General features: G+C 34.0%; 1 protein-coding gene across 2 annotated transcripts in view; it reads left to right on the forward strand.

The window, feature by feature from the left end:
• LOC138698303 (cytochrome P450 4C1-like) overlaps positions 1–20,313 on the forward strand; it is a 103,175-nt gene that overhangs the window by 17,565 nt on the left and 65,297 nt on the right. For both annotated transcript variants that reach the window (XM_069824123.1, XM_069824122.1), the window contains exons 5-9: positions 271–340; positions 9,841–9,967; positions 13,750–13,822; positions 15,869–15,978; positions 18,692–18,760. In XM_069824123.1, the coding sequence (XP_069680224.1) occupies positions 271–340; positions 9,841–9,967; positions 13,750–13,822; positions 15,869–15,978; positions 18,692–18,760 (449 nt within the window). The remainder of the gene's footprint in view (positions 1–270; positions 341–9,840; positions 9,968–13,749; positions 13,823–15,868; positions 15,979–18,691; positions 18,761–20,313) is intronic.

Genomic DNA, 20,313 nt, shown 5'->3' on the forward strand with positions numbered 1-20,313 from the left:
AGGGATGTGTACCAAGCATTTCATGGAATTTGACCCCAATGAACTTCTCTCGTGTCACAATGATAAGCGATCTTAGGAGTCCAAATTACTCTGTCCGACTTATACGCAGCGTAGTGAATGTTGTTTATCACATATTATATGAATACTAAGGTAAGGAATAAATCGTGCTGTACGTTTGTTAATTACTAGAAGACAACTACGACTAGCAAATTTTTTCTTCCACTACTTGCATCATTCTATTGAGATTATTTTCCTTTTGTTTCTCTACAGAATCAGCCATGGGAACATCTGTAAACGCCCAGAGATTTGGAAGTTCAGATTATATTGATGCTATGCACAAGTAAGTATATCGCATTATTTAGAATCATTCACATGTTTTGTTCAAAATTTTCATTAACTTATGGGTCTCTATGAAGAAATAGTTTTCAGATGTTATACTGGTTTAGTTTATTTTGAATAGGAAATATCTTGGTGAATATTGATCCCAGTGTCAAAAATTACAACGCTTAGAATTTAAATTTTAAGAAAACAAAAGTAATAATTTCCTTATGCATTGTACAGAGAATGACTAAAAAATAAAACAAAATTTTCTGGAATGTTCTTTAAATAAAAAATACATAAACAAAAGTTTATATCATCAAATGAAATAGTTTCAAAGATATAAAAACAATTGCGAATAGAGCCTTCAAACTGGTAGGTTTTATCTATAGAAACTCAAAACATTTTTTCAGGAATGTTGAAACGATCTTAAAAATATATAATAGTTTAATACGAAGTAAATTAGAGTACGCATCTATGGTTTGGAACCCTCACTATCACTCGCACTCTGCCATTTTAGAGTACAGAATAAAATCCTAAAACTGCTATATGTGAAAAAAACATTCATGTTACAACATATTCCAACCTTATGAATCCATGCTGGTTGAATTTAATGTACCATCTCTCAGTGATCGCAGGATAAGAGCACAACAAATTTATTTGTTCAAAACCATAAATGGTTCAATAGACAACCCTGATCTTCTACAGCCAATTAGTTTCAATTTTGGTAAATCAAATTTGAGAAAGCGATCTCTCTTTTATTTACGGATATCAAAAACACAATCTCATAAAATGTCTCCACTTTTATTAATGCTTCGAACTTACAATCATCTATCAAATAAACAGGATGTAGATTTCTCGTTATCGTACAATTTATACAATAAAAAATTATATACAGCAATGGTTTCATGATATGTTAAATTCTAGTTGCATGTTAGTTATAGTTATAATCAGATATCCTACTAATTGGAACACATGTTCTGTAGCAGTGAATTTTTTAAATTAATAAATTAAGCCTACTAGTCCTACTATATAATACTGTATACTGAATTTATTAACGTAGTGTTATATTTACTCTGTAATTTGCCAATTATAGCTACATTTTACATTTTTGGTTAAGATATCTATACTTAACTATTTTTCATTTATATCTATATCTGTGTCTTTTATTTAGGTAATATCTGTTTTTTCATTTTTAATTTGTAATTACACTTGTATCTTGAATTTGTTTCTGTTTTATCTCTTTTTCATGTTATATGCAATTCTATGTTTTTTTTAAACAAATCTGTGCTGTCTATTGTAATTGGGGCTTTGTCCTGTTATAGACATAAATAATTAAATAATTAGATAATAAATAAATAATAAATAAATAAATATCAATTAAACATGATTTGTGATTACTAAAGACAGTTTTATTCGTTCAACAACAATGGAATGAATACAAGTGTGCACGCAATATACATAACGTCACGTCCTTCAGTACACACCCTGCTCACAAATACAAGTAACGCGCACTAGAAGGTCATTCTAAACATTTTCCTTACTCCTAAACAACTACTGTATACTTCAGTTTAGCAATGTTTTTGTTATTATGCACTTACTAATTGAAATAAACACGCCTAAAACAATTACGAAAGTACAGAAGTGAGTAGAGAAATTCGGAAGAGAGTATGTATGTGTAAATTACGACAAAATTGTGTGTAATTCATGTAAGACTGACATAATCTATTCTAAAATATGGTATTTCCAGCAGCATTGTGATTAAAAAACATAGAAACTATTTGAAATTTATAGAAAGAAGTGAGTCTGATGATCTACCTTCAACTAGTAATTCAGTGTCAGCGCACGAATTTAGCAGAAATTACGAAATTATGGTGCATACCAGCATTCCTTTCATCAAATTTGACGGCAATTTTTTTTGGAAAGAACACTTTTACACGAGGGCAGTACCTGTGTTACAGTTGTACAGGTATTTTAGGCTAAATTTTACACTAAAGATTATTGTAATATAATAGGCTTAAATATTCCATTCAGTACAGAAACTTGTTACACTTGTACCGATGTTTTAAGTTAAAATTTTACAGCAAAGATTATCGTAATATTACCTTAAACATTGCATTAAGAGCGGTACCTATGAAACAGTAAGATTTTAATTTAAAATGTTACAATAAATATTATTGTAATATAGGCTTAAATATGTTAAGAATAGTGCCTCTGATAGAGTAACAGTAGAAATAACTAAAATGCTCTCTCAATTAATATCACTCAATAAAAGAATTGTATTCCAATGGATACCATCCCATTGTGGAATCCTGGGAAACGAGAATGCGGATGCTTTAGCAAAGAAGGGCAGCACTGCTACTTACAGACCTGTTACTAAATCTACGTATTATTCTGTGAAAAGATTTATTAAATCTACATACTTAGATTTCAACAAACAAAATTTGATAACCAATCTCAAGGAAAAAAATGGAACTCTCTGCATCATAATCCACAGTTAATTCCCGATTTACCACGCATTTAGATTGGCCAAACATCTGCATAGAATTGGAATATATCAGTCTCCTAACTGCCCATTGTGCAACTCAAACGAAGAAATGGATTCGGAACACCTCAAAATCTGTACTTCAGTGGCTGACCATGATAATATCTTTGAAAATACTTTATTGTCAAACGCCTGGCATTAGAAAACAACAACAACATTTTAAGTTAAAATTTCACATTAAAGATTGCTGTAATATGCGTTTAAACATTTCGTTAAGAACAATGTCTGTGAAACAGTAACATTTTTAATTGAAACTTTTCAGAAAAGACTGTGTTTATTCTTTTGTAATACACAACACAACCTTAGTCTTGAAACCATTGTTATATGTATGTACTGTGGCTGTTGGCCTTGATGCGGGAGTAGTCTCTTTTCAGTTGTACAGCGCCACGTGCCACTACTCTTCGTCTATTTATTTGGCTTATTCCACAAACTCCGTACTGATTTAACTTCAAAGAGTAGATTCTGAAATTCCGCTCTCTAGTGATTATGCATTACGTTTGTGTACAACACTCGTATTATAAATTTGTTTACCACTTGGCATCGAACTGTTCATCTTGTAACTTGCCACGAAATCACAGAATAGGTCTCCAGAAACTGCCTACACTCTGAGTTAGGTTAAGTTTGCGTAACTTTATTTATTAAAAAGATGCAAATCCTTTAATTGGAAAGACCCGAAACATCGATAATGTCTTTTATACAAATAACAGAAGTCCTGTCCCTTCTTTAGGCCTTTCAGACGTTGTTAACTTTCATTATTTGGATTTTGCTTTACCAAATTCACAGAATGGCAACTTGAAAAAATATTTCTAATAGAACTGTGGCGTTTTACTGGCATATCTGGCATACTCTGTAGCTACTACCAAAATTAATTTGTTGGTATATTTTTAAACATATTTTCCATGGGTTAACGAAAGGGAGTTTCGCTCTGTACTGACAAATCGTCCATTTCTACATTCAATATCCTATGAAGGATGGAAATCAAGAAGCAAAGAAAATTGAGTCAATTTTGCGGATATTTCCTGATTCTTAGCATATACATCTACCGTGCGGTCTCTTACAATTGTCTCCCTGACTAGTTATGCGAAGTATTTCCCGATTTACGAGAAGCGATCCATGGTCGCAAGCGTTACGAAAAGGTACGCAACTGCGAAATCACCGCCGTATGTCACAATAAACTTTAACATATTTTCAATACACAAAAGAATTGAGGAGTTAGTTACGGTGAAATGATAACTGTTTCAATGCTATTTTTAGAGGAAGAGTGAATTATATCCCCCAATTTTGCGAATATTACTGGAGGCCAAATGTGCTTTCATATGTCGCTCCCATGATCATAATAATTGGTTCTTTCTCAAATACCAACAACAATCCTTTATTTCGGCGCGTTTAATTTAAAAACAGTTAGTTTGAATTTATTCCATGCAATGTTTCATAAAATATACAGAAAACAGCTCTGTATATTTTTATATTTTACAATAATTTATATGTTCATTTCACACTTTGAGTACCACCCAGCAGTGACTCACTTACCACCAGATTTACGCGTACCATAGGTTGCTGCTCTAATTCATTGTATTACTTTCTTATGGAAATTAATGAACCCGGAGGTTCATTGCCGCCCACACATAAACCCGCCATTGGTCCCTATCCTGAGCAAGATTAATCCAGTCTCTATCATCATATCCCACCTCCCTCAAATCCATATTAATATTATCGTCCACACCTGTGGAGTAATGGTCAGCGAGTCTGACTGCGAAACCAGGTGGCCCGGGTTCGAATCCCGGTCGGGGCAAGTTACCTGGTTGAGGTTTTTTCCGGGGTTTTCCCTCAACCCAATACGAGCAAATGCTGGGTAACTTTCGGTGCTGGACTCCGGACTCATTTCACCGGCATTATCACCTTCATATCATTCAGACGCTAAATAACCTAGATGTTGATACAGCGTCGTAAAATAACCCAATAAATTAATTAATATTATCTTCCCACCTACGTCTCGGCCTCCCCAAAGGTATTTTTCCCTCCGGCCTCCCAACTAACACTCTATATGCATTTCTGGATTCGCCCATACGTGCTACATGCCCTGCCCGTCTCAAACGTCTGGATTTAATGTTTCTAATTATTTCATATGAAGACTACAATGCGTGCAGTTCTGTGTTCTCTAACTTTCTCCATTCCCCTGTAACTTCATCCCTCTTACCCCAAATATTTTTCTAAGCACCTTATTCTCAAACACCCTTAACCTATGTACGACTTGAAGCTTTCCCGGCGTTTGATGTAGAATAACTCTTCTCGGGTTCTCAGCCAGGTGAGTTGGAGATTAGCTAGCCGTCGGAAGCTTGGAAGCTAATCTCCAACTCACCTGGCTGAGAACCCGAGAAGAGTTATTCTACCCTATACCTATGTTCCTCTCTCAAAGTGAGAGTCCAAGTTTCACAACCAAAAAAAAAAAAAAAAAACAACCGGACTGGATGATAAAAGCTTCTTAACCGAATAATAACAGGCATTTCCTATATTTATTCTGTATTTAATTTCCTCCCGAGTATCATTTATATTTGTTTGCTGCTCCTAGGTATTTGAATTGTTCGACCTCTTCAAAGGATAAATTTCCAATTTTTATCTAATTCATTGTATTACTTGTAAAAATACAGTAGATGATGATGGAGCACAAACATAATTTTTACTCTAAAGGGCTTAATATATAGAGTAATTCTGTAAGTGTGTAATTTATATTATCTAGACCTATATTATAATGAAATATGTTACATAACTTACTTTAATATTCCAGCCTTAAAGTCTACGTGTCACTTGAGGTTATTTATTACGCATTCAATTCTTTCTGCTACATGAATATACACTAATGTCTGTGCTCAAGAATCACCAAGTCACACCCTTCAACCAAACAAACAAGATTCGGTAAACAACTATGTGAATGGAAATGAATTGAATTTATGGGAAGGGGACACTATGGGCCAGCGCTGCGACTTGTTAAGACCTACTGCGCTAACCCTCAAGCTAGGCGCATTCCTAAACCCACACCGGCTGACTACACTGAGGTTGGCTGCGTACCCGGGTTTCGAACAGACAACTCCCTCTCCTCCCTACGCCAGCCCCCTTCGTGCGTCTCCATCCGGCAATCGGAGAATGCTATGGAATGATGACGAAATGGAGTAATGGCGACAAAATGATGTGCATGCCTAATATGGCGAAAAACGGGAGAACCCCGAGAAAAACTCCTACTGCGATCTTGACCGCCACAATTGTCAATTCAATGAAAAATCCCAGATCTGACCGGGACTCGAAACTTGGGCTACATGCGCGACAGGTGGGAGGTCTGACCACCCAGTCACCGCAGGGGGTATAGTATGTGTAACGTGTGACGCCTGAGGTAGCTGAGTAGTCTGTCACGCAGGCGCTCCGGGTTCGAATTCCGAAATAGCCCACAATTATTCATCGAAAAATCCATAATGACAATTATGACTGACAAGGTCTCAGTTAGGTTTTTTTCGGGGTCCTACCGTTTCCCCATATAAGGCATCTACATCATTCCGTCAATTTTCGTCTCTGATGTCATCATTCTATAGCATTCCCCCAACGCCGACAGGCGATGCACGGAGTGGGCTGGCCTAGTGGCGACTGACGCTACCTGTTCGAAATATTTATTTATCTATGTTTTTATTTATTCATTTATTCATTTATTTATTTATTCATTTATTTATTCATTTATTCATTTATTCATTTATTTATATATATATATATATATTATATATATATATTTATTTATTTATTTATGTCTATAACAGGGAAAAGCCCCAATTACAATAGACAGTACATATTTGTTTAAAAAACACAATTGCATATGCCTATAAACTGAAAAAAGAGGTAAAACAGAAACAAATGCAAGATACAAGTGTAATTACAAATTAAAAATTAAAAATGAAAAAAAAACAAATAAATAATACCTAAATAAAAGACACAAATATATATATATATATATATATATATATATATATATATATATATATATATACATACATATACTAGTGGCTTATGCAGCAAATGCTGCAAACTAATTTTATTAAACGTCCAAATAAACATTTCTCAGATTTATTTTCAATGAAGAATACCAGACATTCGGAAAGTTATTTGCTTCCGTAACAATGAAAGATACTCTCTCTCGAGCCAATACTGAAGATAACCACGCATATAAATATCTATACCACACCGCCATTAAATATATGAAAAAGACCCAACCCCACTTGATTAATAAGTATAAAAATATTTAATTTTTAATAATATTATTATCTTACGTAAGTTTTGTAGCTTTCAGTAACATATACTATATATATATATGTATATATATATATATATATATATATAAGAATAACTTAAATTAGATTTTAATTATATATTTTACTGAGTGGCGGCTATATAGTATATATAAGTATATATATATATATATATATATATATATATATATATATATATATATATATATATATAGCCGCCACTCAGTAAAATATATAAATTAAAATCTAATTTAAGTTATTCTCTGCATCTACTTATATAACCCCAAAACGTTTCACTTTCATATCATCAATATGTATAATTAATGAAAAATAGTTACATCATGGCATTAACTACAATAATACTGTATTTCATTTCTAATGGTAATAATGTCATCAAACCACCTCAAGTTTTGTAGTTTTTAATATCCAATACACAGCTGTGCCCAGAAAATTACACACCACAGAATCGAACCTATAAATTATTTTTAGTAAGTTAATTTTTTAATAACCAATTTAATTTGAGAGCTAAATATGTCAGCATTCTTGCAGATCATGGCCTTCGTATAATATTGTTTACTGTAGTATGTGTTTTGTTTTATTTTGAAATGCAACACGGCAGTCTTGATGCTCGCTTCGCTCCTCCTTTACAAAAAAGCGAAGGTAATATCAAGTCGGCCGTGAATGCTATTAGCTAGTTATCAAAACTGACGACAGAACGATTTTGGAAAATAGGAAAATTATGTTTAAAAATTGACATTTCACTGAAAACTACTATTTTTCCGAAAAACTTTGAGTTTCAAGCTTCAAAATGAGGAGTCATTTATTAAAATCCGTCCAGCCGTTTTCCCGTAATTTCCACTACCAGTTCAGAGAGACAGAGACAGAGACAGAGACAGAGACGGAGAGAGGGACAGAGAGAGAGAGAGAGAGAGAGAGAGTGTGAGAGTGTGAGAGTGTGAGAGAGTGTGTGTGTGTGTGTGTGTGTGTGTGTTGTGTGTGTGTGTGTTGTGTGTGTGTGCGTGTGTGCGTGTGTGCGTGTGCGCGCGCAGCGAAGTAGTCAGCCGGTGTGGGTTTGGGAACGCTTAACTTGAGGGTTAAGGCAACAGATCTTTAAAGGTCACAATTCTTGATTCCAATACCCCCTTCCGAAATTCTATTCCATAGCATTCTATGTGTGCCGTATACCTTGCGGTTCATTCAACTAATGTACGTTCCTTAATATCTAATAATATGGGTAATAATAATAATAATAATAATAATAATTATTATTATTATTATTATTATTATTATTATTATTATTATTATTATTATTATACTAATGATAATAGATAGCAATAATAATTCCTTCCCTGTAAATTTATGAAAAAAATAGAATAGAAATTTCTGAGCCCAATATTGTACTCTAAATCAAATAGTGAAAATTATAATGCACACAATTAAGTGCAAATTTATCTTCAGCATAGAATAAGACAGCGATATAGTAATAAGACGTAAGTTTTCGTCCCGTGCTCATCTTTAAGTTAGCAATAAATTTCAGAGAAAATTCCTACAAGAGTTGACTAACATGTAATAAGCAGGATTTGACACTGTGAAACACAAAAGTCTGCATTACATTTATTTCAAATACTTACTACTGAATTGAAGGGTTCAGAGCCGCAGTGGGCCAAGCGACATATATTACAAGCGGAGAAAACGAGGGTTAAAGTTAAGTGATTACCGTAATTTAATTAAAACCTATAGCAAGTAATATAAAGTAGCCTATGCACATTAAAACTACGAGTAAATGATATGTCAATTTTCATGGTGTTCACTAACTTTAAGCCTTGCTCTCCCGTTTTCAATAAATGGCGCTTGGCCCAATATGGTTCTGAACCCTTCAATTATAATCTAAGACGTCATACTGGGATATCTCTTCCTCATGAAAAAATTTGTGAATAATTCATAACATTTAGGGCCGTATTCATAGACATTTTTGTTGCGGACTTCCGGCGGATGATCAGCGAAGTAACGATTTTCGTATTCATAAACCAGTGTTAGCGATATGATATGATATGATATGATATGATATATGATATGATATGATATGATATGATATGATATGATATGATATGATATGATATGATATGATATGATATGATATGATATATGATATGATATGATATGTTATGAGATATGATATGAAATGAGATATGATATGATATGATATGAGATATGATATATGATATGATATGAGATATGATATATTATATGATATGAGATATGATATATGATATATGATACGATACGATATATGATATATGATACGATACGATATGATATGATATGATATGATATGATATGATATGATATGATATGATATGATATGATATGATATGATATGATATGATATGATATGATATATGATATGATGTGATATGATATATGATATGAATCCTGTACAAGTAACCAGTCGATAGCCGGGGCTAGTGTAGTACGCTCGTAGCGCGGGCTAGCGAAATGTCTATGAATAGCACCCTTAATGTTTACTTCTATGGAAAAAATCAAATTTTTTAATTTATTAAATACTATGTTAAAAATATCATGCATTATGTTCCACGAGGAAACCCAGTCTCGCGGATATACAAGATTGATGTAATTGTTTCATTATCTGTGAAGTTATGTGTAAATTTCATTCAATGTTTAATGTTTCAGTATGAAAGAGATTTTCACAGAAAGGATTGCCAAGCCGTATCTACTAGCTGACTTCATTTTTAATCTTACCAAGTGGGGAAAACTTCAAGCCGAAAGCCTAAAAGTTATACATGGCTTGACTAAAAAGGTAAGACGCATATCAGTGAACAAAACGTCTGGCGAATTTAATTGGATTGTATTGAATACTATTTAGAAGACAGGTAGCCAAGAAGGTAAGACGCATATCAGTGAACAGGGGCCTGTTTCTCAAAAATACTAGTTTAGTAGTTCACCAGTTACTAGTTACCAGAGTATATTTCATCAGTCAACTCAAACTATTTCACCAGTCTAGTAACTTGTGACAATTTTTCACTAGTCACATGATCTCTTTCACTAGTTAGCTGATTGAGTTCATTTGTTTATAGTCATTGGTAGGTATTGTTATTTGAGTTTAGAAGGCTAAGTTGTTTGTGCTTTGGTTCTTACTTCTCTCTTTTCTTGAAATTCCATCAATTGAAAGCAAATTAACTATACTCAATATGAGTAATGAATCAAAGGATATATCATTCGGTGCTTTTTCAAACATAATAACAAAAAATGATAAAGTAAACGAATGGACAAAAAATTTGTAATATGTGAGGCTATGGAACTGATACCTCAGAACAAAGATTATGCATACGTTAGAGACACTTACTGGCCCAACATTGAGAAAGCAACTCTGACGAGTACCAATTCAAGTTTACAGTATCATAATATGAACACATTATGCAGCTAGTGGGTCTACTGGCGACATGAATGCCACTTATGACTTGAAAAATTCGCTAATTTTTTTTTTCAGTTTTACGTTTGATCTATTCGTAAATTGGTGTCGTTTTGTATTTAATTTGTAGACTAAAGTTGACAATGTCAGAAGAACTGGCAGTGGAGGAGGAAAGCCAGCAAAAATTACTGCAGTTGATGAATTGGTATCAGATTATTAGGAAAAAAATTCTGCATGTGTTGCTGGTCTAGGGCAGACAAACCAGATGGCATTGGAAAATAATCAACATCCCGATTTGTAGAGCAATTTGTATTTGAAGCTTTGCTGATAATGCATGACTTCTATTTGTTTGTCTTATTATGGCAGGCCCCACTATATTTAACAACTCTCCAAGCTTTTCAGCACTTTATTTAAACCATTCATTATATTTAAACAATGCTCCCGTAAAGGAATAATAACTGTTCCTTCTCGATATAGTTTTAGCTCTTCTCGCAACTTCTTTACTACTTCAATCGGAATCACTAAACCACATATTAAAAAAATAACTACAATATTTTGTTTTGATTATCTGAGAAAGATTGCCACTGGTAACTGATAATATAGAAATCACCAGTCTTTAGAGTCTTGTAGGAATATTCCTGTTGAATACTAGTATAATCAACTAGATTAGCATTTTGAGAAACAGAATCTCTTAGGAACTGGTGAAATTGACCAATATTACTAGTCTGTGAACTGGTAACTACTACTTTACCCTTGTAGTTTCTAGAAACACAGACTTGTAAAACAAACTATTGTTACTACTGTACAGACTAGTATTACTAGTCCATGAGTTTTGAGAAACAAGCCCCAGAACGTCTGGCGAATTTAATTGGATTGTATTGAATACTATTTAGAAGACAGGTAGTCTACTTTGATTCACAGGAATAGAACCTTATGGTAGCCTATGTTACTTTTTCCTTCCATAGAAGTTTTAAAGGAGTAATAAATGTTTTATTATTATTTTTTTTTTTTTTAACTTTAACATACTTTAAAATTAGATTCTTATATATTCGTACTCTTTCTTATATTTATCAGCTTAGCATTTCGTTCTAATGATAACAATTTAACATAGTAGGTATTTAATGTATAGTACCTTTCGTTCACTTGAAGTTACTGTGAAGGAAGAGCAGATTGTTCACACGTTACTGCCTGTACTACTGAATAGACGACAGTACAGCTACATAATGATGTATCAGTAAGCTACCCCTTTTAGGCATTCAGTGTGCTATACTCTAGCCCGCAGGAGTAGCAGCCACAGACGCCACAAGCCTGCATGATATGACGCAACTTGGCCTAACCGCTTAAAGCGAGGTCCACAATTAAGTCAACTAGGGCCGTATTCATAGAGATTCTTAGCGCGGGCTTTCGGTGGATGATCAGCGAACTAACGTTTTTCGTATTCATAAACCAGTGTCAGCGATATGATATGATATGATATGATATGATATGATATGATATGATATGATATGATATGATATGATATGATATGATATGATATGATATGATATGAATCCTGTTTAGCACGCTCGTAGCCCGGGCTAGCGAAATGTCTATGAATAGCACCCCTCGAGTTCAACCCAACCTCATCTCTAGCGCATAGCTCACACACACAACAAAAAAAACAGACACACACAGCTTTTTTCTGGCTAAAACCGAGAAATGTGTCAATAGTTATGTTTTTAATACATTTCATCTTTGAACACCACCTAGGCCTTGAAAGTATACAATTTTGATGAAATGAAGGTTAAAACTACAAAATTTCCATGCACAGGACAGTAATCATCTTCCTGACTACTATAATATGTATATTCTACATAGAGTTCAACCACATTTTTAACCAAAAGAAACGCAGCACATGCATGCATGCATACATACATACATACATACATACATACATACATACATACATACATACATACATACATACATACATACATACAGGGTAAACTAGGGTCTGTTGGACAGTCGGGCATGTTGGACACTCTGTACTTTAACGTGTTACCACGCCACTTGTGGGCACCACATTCAGCTAGAAGTCAATGACGGAAGTAGCCACGAGTGGGGCTACTTCCGTCATTAACGCGTTAAAGTACGGAGTGTCCAACATGCCCGACTGTCCAACAGACCCTAGTTTACCCTATATATATATATATATATATATATATATATATATATATATATATATATACACACACACACACACACACACACATACATCTACTGTCCATTACTCAGGAGAAGACGAGCGGAAAGAATGTGACCTTCTTGACTATCGCTGCTGATTATTATAAACATCGCTCAGATAAGCATCCCAGTAGCCAGGTTATTACTCGTACCGGAAACATGAGTAACAATGCGTATGGAAATTAAATCTAAGTTGAACAGAAGGAGACCTAATGTTTCCGTTTACTGCAGTACAAATATTGCACGTGTTGTCTTACGTTATCTGCTCACATCCCTTCCTCCTCAGTCCGCTCTCGTCTTCCCCTGAGTCACCGACAGTACCCACATATCCCTACACTTAAAAAAATAAACTTTACTCTTACTAATTTATGGCTGAAAATGACACACTAGTATTCTCTTGTTAAGCTGGACAATAAATTAATCTTGTAAATTAATAATGACTTATGTCATTATATACATACATGCATTTTTTTTTATTTTATTGGGTTATTTTACGACGCTTTACCAACAGCTTAGGTTATTTAGCGTCTGAATGAGATGAAGGTGATGATGCCGGTGAAATGAGTCCGGGGTCCAACACCGAAAGTTACCCAGCATTTGCTCATACTGGGTTGAGGGAAAACCCCGGAAAAAACCTCAACCAGGTAACTTGCCCCGACCGGGCCACCTGGTTTCGCGGCCAGACGCGCTAACCGTTACTCCACAGGTGTTGACTACATACATAGGCTACATACATACATACATACATACATACATACATACATACATACATACATACATACATACATACATACATACATACATACATACATACATACAATATGATGTGTATAATATGAATTTATAAAATTATTTCTGATAGACTTCGCATCAATATTTGCACCACGAAAGGGAAACACGTTATTCAACTTTTTCTAACTTTATATTAATAATATGACTTTTTTTAGGTGATAAAGGAGCGTAAAGAGCAGAGAGCAAATGAATCCCAGAAGATAATTACAGAAGACGACATGAATTACGGTATGGAATCAGTTCTTTATATAATCCATTAATTACCACCACAATATTTACAAAATTTAAGTAGCCAATCAACAATAAGTTAGGCTATAATAAAATTGCTTTTAGAAGCACTGCGTGCTAAAAGGTGATAAATCCATTTTTGGTGATTTCGAGATTGGAAGTGTAATGTGTTGTTTTATCCAATTACTACATATGAGGAAAAAATTGTGTGGATTAAACGTTGAATAGTCCAGTTTATAGGCCGTCTCGGATGAGCCATGTATATCAATGTACGGGTTGCATACCTATGGATTTGGAAGGTATAAGAATGAGTGAAAGATGCCATGGATTGTTCTACTACTTTATTAATGTGAATTAAGAGAAAAAAAAATTGACTAGAGGATTAATGCGAGAGCTGTGATACTGTGTCGCGGAGCTATGAGAATCCGAGTGCGCGCAAGAAACGGCATAAGTAGCAACGATTTTCAAGTCAGTATTTCGTAAACGAGGAAAAAGCGAAACGAATGACTATCGCTATGTCTCTTAAAGACCGAAAATTAACATAAATATGCATTCTTATTAAATCGAAGCACCTAGGACGGAACCCTTGCCAGACCCATCGTATGAATTAATTTATCATCAGTTCACTGAACGCATGTCTATTTATTGTTTTAGTTGTTCTCAATCATTACTTAAACTAAAAAATAAAAGCGCCGCGAGTTAGAGAATTTCAACGACGGAAAATATCGTGTCTCCGCCACTAGACGTGTTGTGCGTGAAGCCTAAAACAATTTATGAACGGCTTGAATTAGACACATTACGAGTATGTAGTAATCTCGTTTTCATTATGGACATGCAGTGTGTGAAAAATTTTCGTTATCGCGTCACAATTGCCTTTGAAATCGGAACCGTGTCGCGCTTTAACTGTCATTCAGCTCTTCGTCACCTCATTTGGAGTTTCTCGTTGTTGCTGCCAGATCTTAGTTAATAGTAGCAATAATAATAATATTTCTAGATTTAGACAACATGGAGAAAAACTAGACGTGACAATGCCGCACACGTTTTAAAGTCTAATCAGGTGGTTACAGTAATTATTATTGTTACAAGTCAGAGATCGGCAGCTCCAAAACGATTGCCGCTTGTCCATAATGAAAACGGGACCACTATAATACTAAACAATACACAGATTAGCCCTTGTAACTTAGCTCCTCTAGAATTTTATGCTACTTGTCTGGGGTATTTTTTGACCTCAAGAATATTTGTTTTTAATAATTAGGGTATTTTATAGCTTAATGTATTTCTATACACAGTACAAGCAAATTGAAGGGTTCAGAGCCATAGTGGGCCAAGTGACTTTTATTAAAAACAGAGAAAGCAAGAGTTAAAGTTAAGTGTATACCATAGTTTAATGAAGATTAACATATCATTTAGTTTTAATGTGCATACTTTATATTACTTGCTATACGTTTTATTGAATTATGGTATTCACTTAATTTTAACACTTGTTTTCTCCATTTTTAATATATGGCGCTTGGCCCACTATGGCTCTGAACCCTTAAATTGACATTTCTTCTTGCACCTAGATTATTTGCTATATTTAAAAAATGAATCAATTAATTAAATTAGTTTAATAGCAAATTATTTATTCTGTATCTGTGTTTTTACTTTTTCAATTATCAGAGAACACATTCAATTTCCTTGAAATAAAACACACAAAAAATATTATAGCATCAAGAGTAAATTATTATGTTTAGGCAATTAATTTATTAAATCACATCACATGCTCCTTGTCAGGGAAAAGTCGCTCTTTTTTGAGAAAGGTATTTGTTTGGGATCAATATGTTATTAGAATTCTAGTTCTAGTCTAAGGAATTATAATTTAAAATCTGCACAATTGTACACGGATGGCGTTTACAAGATTTACAGTTAACATGATTTTTGGAAAGTTACGGCTCAGAAGAAACTGTAATGTTTTACTCTATTTCATTCTTCATCAGTGCAAAATCAAAATTGGTAAGTGTGTAAACTGTACCTACCAATCTTTCTATAAACAATTCTGTTATTCAGGACGAAAGAGGCGTCTGGCATTTTTGGACATGTTGCTGGAAGCAGCGGAGAATGGTGCAAATTTAACAGACAGAGACATAAAGGAAGAAGTTGACACTTTTATGTTTGGGGTGAGTAAATTATAACTAGCTTATGTATCAAAAGATTGTCATTACTGAAATGTGTTAATAGTATTCTGATAGAGAACACAAACTCTAGCTCCCTTAGGCTTTCATTTTAAGAATTTAGAAGATTTAAGAATCAAAATCTAGAATAGCCTACATAGATTTTAAATTAAAAGTTGTAGTTTCGCCTAATTTTTGTCAATCCTGATTTGTCAAGTACAAATTAGGAGATAATTCTCTTCTTTTAATGTGTCAAAAAATAAATATATTCAATAATTAAAAGATTAAATACAACATAAACACAAATGGCTTTTAAGGAACCCGAAGGTTCATTGCCGCCCTCACATAAGCCCGCCTGCGGTCCCTATCCTGTGCAAGATTAATCCAGTCTCTATCATCATATCCCACCTCCCTCAAATCCATTTTAATATTATCCTCCCATCTACGTCTCGGCCTCCCTAAAGATCTTTTTCCCTCCGGTCTCCCAACTAACACTCTATATGCATTTGTGGATTCGCCCATACGTGCTACATGCCCTGCCCATCTCAAACGTCTGGATTTAATGTTCCTAATTATGTCAGGTGAAGAATACAATGCATTTATTACTATTGTATTTTATAATTAATTATACGATGTACGCTAATGAAATAAATTACTTCGCGCGGCCAAATGAAAGAATAAATGTTTCATTTCCTCCATTTCACAAATATGTTTTCTTTTGCAACTGAGAAAGAAAGATTTCTGATATAATGTTGAAACGTTCATGTTTTATTAAGATGTACGCAAGTAACTGGTCATATAATTCCCGTAGCGTAGCAGATCACAATTTTCTAATAATGTAATCTCTTTCATATCACTCTGATTTGTACAAGATTGGATATTAAAACTGTATATACTAAGAAAATCATTCGTTGCGAAGGACGGTGCAGTCTTGTCAAATGTCGTCTTATACACTATGCCTCAAATTGTGGCAGAAAAGAAATTTTTAATGCATATTTGCTACAAGTGATTTCACTGAATATTATTCCCTTCCTTTCTTCTGTTTTCATGACTGATGATCAGACCCACAATAATTTTATACCGTAATTATATATACAGGAAGTTCCAGAATTCAACTGAAGAAATTTAATGGGTTATAGAGGGGTCCTAGGGGAACTAGAAGTCTGCGGGTTCAAACTTGCAAGTAATGGCGTGAAATACAATATTTCTATGTCTCTATGCCACAATCGGTAAAATTATAGACGGCTTGTGTCAGATTATGAGGTCGAAAGTTCGTCTTCCTAAGAGATGGAAGTAAGCAATATTCATAAATTGCAGTACATTACAGTACGTACATATATTGTAATGAAAACAAATTATTCTTTCACTACTCACTGCCGATTGTAAAAACAGTTCCAGGGATCTTACAAAGTAAGGAACTCCACCTTAAATTTGGTATTCTTCTACAAGAAAATAAGTACACAGGGTCGTACTGAAAGTCATGATCAACACGTTGCTACAGACGTGGACAAATTATTAGACAAAAACGTTTCTCTTTGAAATATAATATAATTCGTCATATCAACTATCAGTATAATTCACAGAGTCTCTATTGTTGTAAATATGATTGGTTAAGTATATTTTGTCTTGCTGTGTTGGTACTACTGGTGTTTTAATTATATACAGCAGAAGATATTCAACAGTCTGTTCTCCCATGGCCTGCAAGAAGACCGGACATGAACGAAATTGAAAATGTGTGGTCTATACTGAAGAAGAAAGTGAACAAAAAGAGTTTTACAACAAAACATGGACTCATTTAAGCACTGTCTGATATCTGGCTAAATGATGTTGATATTCAAAGACAGTGTCAAACTTTGGTTTCCAGCATCCCTGACAAAATCAACGTGTTAATAAAGAATAAGGGAATGTTCACAAAATATTAGTAAACTCCAGACTCAAGTCTCTATTCATTACTTCTGTGCAAAATACATTTTTGTTCATTATTTCTGCCGCTAAATACAGCTTTGTTGCACAAATAATTATTTTTGCCTCATATAATTTGTCCACGTCTTTATAATTTAAATTTCAACAATATATAATAAAAACGATTATATGATCATAATCTACAGACTTACACTATGTATTGACATATTGTGACGTCATTAACTTCTATAATGTGACCACATGCAATGTTTGCAAAATGGTCGACGAGTGTACGGAGGAGTTGCAAGTGATGTAAAACCAATTAGACTCTGCTTCAATAAGTTGCTTACGACCGGCAGTGACCTAAAACAAACTGGTGGAGCTCGGCATACAGTGACAGAAGGAGAGGTGGAAGAAATTCGAACTGGATTTCATAGAAGCCCGAGTAAATCCATTTGCCAGGTATCTAGGCAATTCAATGTGCCTCCGACAACTCTGTAATTTCGTTGTGTTGAAATCACGGATTTCGTCTCCGCATACCACACCACCGTTTGCCCGCGTTGCTGTGGAGTCGCCATTTTTGCTTTTGCGATTGTTGCGCAACGTAGTGACAAAACAATCAACTTTAAACAAATGAAATACAAATTGTTTGAGTTTCTATTTCTTTTAGGACCAGTATCATTTCATAAATCCGCATACCTTATTAGCAATGATCAATTGAACTCAGGGAGGTTCGAATGGAACACCGCGTACATCAATTTTCAAGAAAACTACTCTGAATTATTTCTAAATGTAGAATCTGATTCTCTGCTTACAGGGTCACGACACAGTAATGGCTACAGTTAGCTATTGCCTCTTCCTGTTGGGCTTGCATCCAGATATACAGGTAACATTAATTTTGCATTTGTCTGCAAAATATTTTTCTTATACCGTATAAATCTTACCAGTCTCATTCCTAAAATATAAATAATATTATAAAAATTACTTAAGTTACAAGACTATGAGTCTAAGTTTAATTACATATTGTCACATTTTGCACAATAGGCCTACGTACTCGTATTAAGAAATGTTGTAGTAGCACTCCCTCCATTCTTAAATCTCAACTCCTTTTCGCAAGATTTATATGTTTATTCCAAAGTCTGTAATACAGTAAATAGGTTATTTACAACATAATAAAAATGTTACCTAAAATCCTATACTGTGTTCCATTATGTATGACAGGCGAGTATACATTTCCAGCAGAGTAAGAGAGAAGGAAACTTGCTAATCAAGCAATGACAGTCATCACATTTCAGACTTACTTTGAATCTGGGCGAACTGAAGCGTTCTACTTCTGTCCAAATTCAACATAAACCTCTGGCATTGGTTGAATGGCAAGTTTACGTCACCTGTCAGACATTATGGGACGCAAGATAGACACAAGTTTCGAAATAAAGTAAGCCAATACTATGGGCAATTGAATGGCTGCCTGGAATAACGTTTTAAGTCAGTTTTAAACAGTTTGTCAGGAAAGTAAAAATATATTTATTCCATACTAACATTGTTAAATATTACAAAATATGACAGTGTTAGGTCTCTATTAATACTTCAGTAAGTATTCATACCATTTATATATGTATGTATTGCGTTCATCTTCCAAATAACACAACTTTTTGAACATTTGCAGTAGAAAAACGCTGTATATCAATCCAGAAGAACAACGTTGTAAAGCAAAGAAACTTAAATACTGTCCATATTTCCTGGTAGATTCTTTATGGTTCTTACATTTGAGTACATTAAATAATAATAATAATAATAATAATAATAATAATAATAATAATAATAATAATAATAATAATAATAATAATAAGACAAATTTAGCTCATCAAAACTTGAAAGAAATTACGCAACTTAGATCATAGGTTTAGGCATACAATATCAATATTACACACACAAGAATTTTATTTTCTTTATTCTCTTATTAGGCCATGGCAGAATTCAGAGTAACCATGACCTTATTACCTTTAACCATTCTCCTTTAGTACTCTATGGGCCTACATTGACTTACAACATTATTATACTCACCAGTTCAGGTCGTTTCACATCTGGTTTAACATCACATTTCTTCGAAGTATATTCTTTCCCCTGATCCTTTAGTGTCTTACGTACATTGTCCTTCCATTGCATGATATTAATCTTACGTTTTCTCTTTCTATTACCGTTTTTTATTAGATCACGTGTCACGCTACAAGTATGATTCTCCGCCATTTTATTTGCGTTACAACGTTATTCAGCTCAGCAACACAATCAAAATACTACAGCTCTCGAAGTAGTGTGAATATCAGCAAGACAATGACAGCACATGATGCAAGATGTGCGATACAACATTTTTCAGCCGAAAACTCAGTTTTGTTAAAAGCGGACTTACAACGTTATTCTAGGCAGCCATTCATTTATTGC

This window comes from Periplaneta americana, chromosome 4 (assembly GCF_040183065.1).
Source record: "Periplaneta americana isolate PAMFEO1 chromosome 4, P.americana_PAMFEO1_priV1, whole genome shotgun sequence".
In the NCBI taxonomy this organism is placed as follows: domain Eukaryota; kingdom Metazoa; phylum Arthropoda; class Insecta; order Blattodea; family Blattidae; genus Periplaneta; species Periplaneta americana.